The 5,075-nt window shown below is 41.1% G+C and overlaps 1 protein-coding gene across 1 annotated transcript; it reads right to left on the reverse strand.

Moving 5' to 3' along the window:
- Positions 1-4,793, reverse strand: B9D2 (B9 domain containing 2; the record flags this gene model as incomplete). The annotated part of the gene is given in 4 exon segments (XM_072430619.1): positions 1-315; positions 1,200-1,325; positions 3,282-3,371; positions 4,512-4,793. Coding segments are annotated over 3 exon segments (528 nt in total). The 5' UTR covers positions 3,370-3,371; positions 4,512-4,793.
- Between the last annotated feature and the right edge of the window lie 282 nt (positions 4,794-5,075).

Raw genomic sequence — 5,075 nt, forward strand, 5'->3', positions numbered from 1 at the left:
CCTAACATTCCACACCATACCGCTCAAAGTTCCTGGGTATGATAGTTAGCTCCAGGTGAACTTGCCCCATGCTTGTAGTCTGCAGGCGGTAGCGGTCGGCACCTCCATATATGAGGCTGGGGGATTTCAGTTGAGGTCCCCCACCCACGAACATCTGGGAGATCTGCTCCTGCCAAGTGCCCAAGGGTCGCCATGTGGGAGTCAGCAACGAGTGTGTGCCAGGTGTGGAAGGGATATGAAGAAAGCCATAACTGTAAAGCTCATTCCTTCCAAAACTGTCTTGGTGCCAAACCTGGAGATGAAGCTTAGGCCAACCTGAGGAGAAAGAATTACCAGGATTACACATCATTACATGAAACCTGGTATTTACACTGCAGGTGCCAACGAGGGGAAGGGTGCAATCCAACACACTGCCAGGCAAAGGGAGCTGAGATATGCACCCAGTCCATTACACCCCAGGGTGACACAGGAGAAAGGAGATTTGTAACACAGAGACTATCCATGTGTCCTGACCACAGCAGGCAGACAAAAGGGAACAAAAGGGAAACATGGAGTATGCTTGTTACTCCCCAAAGTGACAAAGTGTCAGAGGTCTATGAAGATCAGAGATTATCTATCTATGTCCCTTCCACTGCAGGGAGACTTAAGTGAAACATGCGAAACGGCATGTGTCCCTTACACACTAAAGCAGTAAAGGCAGAAAGATGACATGAAACATAAAGCCTATACCACTAAATGGTGATAAAGGGAGAAGAGGCTATAAAGATCAGAGACTATCCATGTATCCCTACAATTGCAGGGAAAATAAAGGAGCTGAATAATCCCCTTACTGCTAAGGTATAAAAGGTAGATGGACGCTATGAAGATCATAAATTATCTCCCCTCCTTTTATAGTGTCCTATAGCAACACAGAAGGAAAATGTGAGGCATCAAGTCTGTCTATTACACCTCAAAGTGTTGGTTAGAAATGAGCCTTGTAAGACATAGGGTTTGACTGATTAAAGCTCTCCCAGACTGGATATTATAAATTATCATGGGTGAACCTGGGTGATCCAGAATGGATCGAGTCCAGGATGGAAAACATTTGCCAAATATAGTTTCCTGGATCACCCAGGTTAAGCAATGATAGTCTATCTTCTCCAGTCTTGGAGAGCTTTAACCAATCAAGCCCACTGTCTGTTCCCTGATGTAACTCTTACCTTGTAAGCCTTTGGTAGCAAAATGTATGTCAATGGGGTGTGACCAAAATGCCATTTCTTCATTCTGAGGATTATCCACCTGGGTCTGACCTTCCACCACACCAGACAGCAGTTTCCAGGCACCACCTAAAGATAAAACATATAATACCATACCGTATATACGAGATTGATAGCTTTTAAACACTTCTAGTTTTTAACTCCCCCAAGATGAAGTATGAGGAGACTGCTTTCAAGGGTCTGTCTAAAATACGCATTAAAATACTACAAGCAAACTTTTTAGGAACATTTCCCAAACAAATAAAAAGGCCTGCTAAGTGCTCAGTATAATAAGAAACTGAGTAGTTTTAATGCAGTAAATTTTATATAGAGCAGCCTGAGGACACATTCACACCTTTACTTGTGTTAATGAATATATTTTCATGCACTGAGCAGCATTACTTTAAAGCTAAACCCCAGGCAAACTAACCTGCCAAAAGATCTCTATTCAGTTCTGAGATATACACAGCTCTGACACACAGTATAGCCTTTTTACTGACAAGGGAGACGTCTTTTTTTTTTCTCAGTTCAGCAACATGTACAGGTCTCCTCTTCACCCTACCTTTATGACGGGGCAGTGAAAGCAGCTACTTGCACTGCAGCACAACTGACTGTTTGTGTGCTGATTCTCCATTCTGATCTCTTCTGTACAGAGACTGATAGATGAAGATACTAAATAAAATGCAGGTCCTATACTGTTTGCATTAAAAAAATATTCAATAATGCCGAAGCATTTCAATTGATCTAATTGTGGGATCAGGCACTTTTGCTCGACAACACCTGGACCCTTCTGTACACTACAATACAGTTAGGCAATTCACTTGGATTATGTCCCAATCGTGAGTAAACAATGGAGGCTCAGCACCACACTGGTGAGATTATTTGTGCTTTAACCTTCTATAAGCACGACAGCACTCTACAATTTTTAGGCTGTGACTGGATCAGAGTGCTGCCTCTCCCTTAGGGCGCATTTTCTCAAACATTCACTGGTGGGAATCTTCCAGGTCCATGTGTTTGAATTCCAGTAATTGATTCCCACCAGGGAATGTTTGAGGGATTGTAAGATTCCCTGTTTTGTAGTGTTGCTGTGCAGAGTATTACAAGAGGCAAGTATCAAGACAAAAGATAGAATATTTACTTTTACAAATATAATTGTACTTCTAGCTGTAATTTGGTAAACACAACTAGCTGTATCAGTTGAAGTAATTGTTTCTAAACCTGTTCTTCAAGTGTAAAAAATACAGTTTTATTAAAAAACAGTTGATGATGTTCTTTTAGCAGTTGCACTCCGGCAAACTGTCAGCAATGTTCTCATATGCAATGCTACCTTTTCCAACTGCTTTCTAAAGGCCTATTTCCTATTCCTCTCCCTGGGTGACAACCATTCATTAGCAGGACCATCAATGCCTCCTTGGGAAACTTGTTCATGCAATGTACTACAGTCCTACATGACTCTATATCACCTCAATGCGCACTGTGGAATATGGTGAAACATTCTGACTCATGCTTGTCTACTGAAGAACCTGATTTTGTCTTGTTTGCTAGTTATCAGCATGCTGGGAAATGTAGTTCTACTGCCACTTTCTCACGACACTAAATAAATATACAACTTTGAAACTCAGGTGCACATGAAGGGAAGTTTTGGGAGAGAGCTTGCACAGAATTAGTTTTTCAATGAATAATCCTTTTGTTTATATGAAATGTATTTGTAAAGCAAACATCCATCTCCAAGTCCCATGAAACTGTATGGGGCTGAAATGCTCTGGCAGAGCCAAGAAGGCGTCGTAAACAGAGGGACCTCGGCCAAGGAATTTTGTTACGTACTGTATCAGCAGAGGGACAGGTACGTTTAACTCAGGGCAGAGGAATATAAGCAATATGTTCGAAAGTCCAACAAACAAGGCTTTGTTGTTCTCCATTCAGATTGCTGAAATTCCAATTACACTGCCTGAGATATTAAAAGACAATAATAATAAAGTACCAAAGTCACAATATGGAAACATGATGTATGGACAATTATTTTACAACAGGAAATCAGATTATTACCTGTGTGAACACCCCATTTACAAAATAGGATGTGCTGTGGGAAACCACTGGCTCCGATGATCTGTCCAATGATGTGTACCTCCGCCATCTCTGCCAAAACATAAGACAATCATTATCACCAAGAATAATTCAACATCTGCAGTTGACCACACGCTGAACCGCTCTCTCATGAACTCCTGACTGTTTTTTTACTAATAACTGGGATTCTGTTAGAGAGATTACCCTCAATGGAATCAGGAAGGATTTTTTTTTCCCCTTGAAGGAAATTGTAACAAGGTTTTTTACCTTCCTCTGGATCAACTATGTCCATGGAATTTCATATCTGGGATGTTTATTTTCCCAGGGGTTGAACTTGATGTCTTCTTTCAACCTGACTTACTATGTAATTTCTGTCCCACTGACAACAGGTTATTTGAACAGGAAGTGAGATAAAATCTGCAATAGATATAAAGATCTAGCAAGGGCTCTATACCTTCTACTGTACTATAAAAATCTGTTTGTTTTTTAATGCAATTTTCACTTATTTGCTATCTGGTAAATTGTCAGCAGGACAGAAGGGGAAATCTCTTTCTGTCCTTTGGGATCACATCAATTCTGTGCGGTAACAAGGCCTGGTGTGCTGTGGTGCCTTTTATTCTGAGCAACACCCCATAGAACCTTGTGTCCAACCTGCGGTGCGCTGAACTGCAATACATGTTACTGAACTATACATTGCGAATGTTACAAAAAGCTTTCCTGTTGCTTGGAATACTAAAAGATGAAGCATCTAAATCAAGAGAAATGTATGTCAAGGCTCATCAATGTACAGTGCTGCATTACAGATGGCATGGAATATAAACATGTCATAATGCATGCTGACATGTATAATAATACATTCACCTGTAACAAAGTATGTTGATGAGCGTCATTTGCATATCCTTTCATTTTGACCGTAAATGCTTCAAGCAAAATACAAGTGTGAATCCAGCCATTCACAATATTGTGCAGTGTTAGCGTTTCTTTGAATGGGTTGCTTGATGCACAAAATAAAGTGCATGAAATATTTTCTTGTAACATGACAAACTGGAACCGCATACCTAACACATAGTAACGTATGGTGGGGTGGATTCTGAATGAATGGCAGTGCAATTACCTAACACGTGATGTAGGGTCTGTTCGTGAATGTACATGGGATGTGTGTTGGTGCCCTGGACTGCCTTTCACTCTTCAAGCAGAAAAAAATAAAAATACCCTTTACAGAGGTCAATCGAGTCCCACGTTGTCCAATCTTCTTTCCCGTGCAGCCATCTTTTTCTGGCTTCTTACATCACCTGATCTTGCACTGTGCACTGAAAATGTAAGAAAAAGGTGCAGATTTCACTGCGCATGCAGTTTTTTTTTACATTCTAGGAAAGACCTTTCTACACATGCCTGATATCGAGCATACGCATAAGGAGCCTCCTGGGATATGTGACATATGTATCCCAGGAGGCTGCGGGTTTCCCATTCAATCCTTCCCGCTGAAGCGAGTGGGAGATCCCCCCACAAAAATTAACATTGTAAAATAATAATGATAGGTCTGCTTTAATACAATTCTGCACTGTGCAGGCACGAGATCGGATGACATTCCTAGATTGTAAGCTCTTCTGGACAGGGTCCTCTCCTCCTGTGTCACTGTCTGTAACTGTCTGTCATTTGCAGTCCCTATTAATGTACAGTGCTGTTATTAATAATAATAATAGATGGGGAAAATATTTGCCGATCTCATTGCGCATGCGTGAGATCGGCAATTTTGTTCCCTATTAATGAAAGGGT

The sequence above is a fragment of the Pyxicephalus adspersus genome, chromosome Z (genome assembly GCF_032062135.1).
Source record: "Pyxicephalus adspersus chromosome Z, UCB_Pads_2.0, whole genome shotgun sequence".
In the NCBI taxonomy this organism is placed as follows: Eukaryota; Metazoa; Chordata; class Amphibia; order Anura; family Pyxicephalidae; genus Pyxicephalus; species Pyxicephalus adspersus.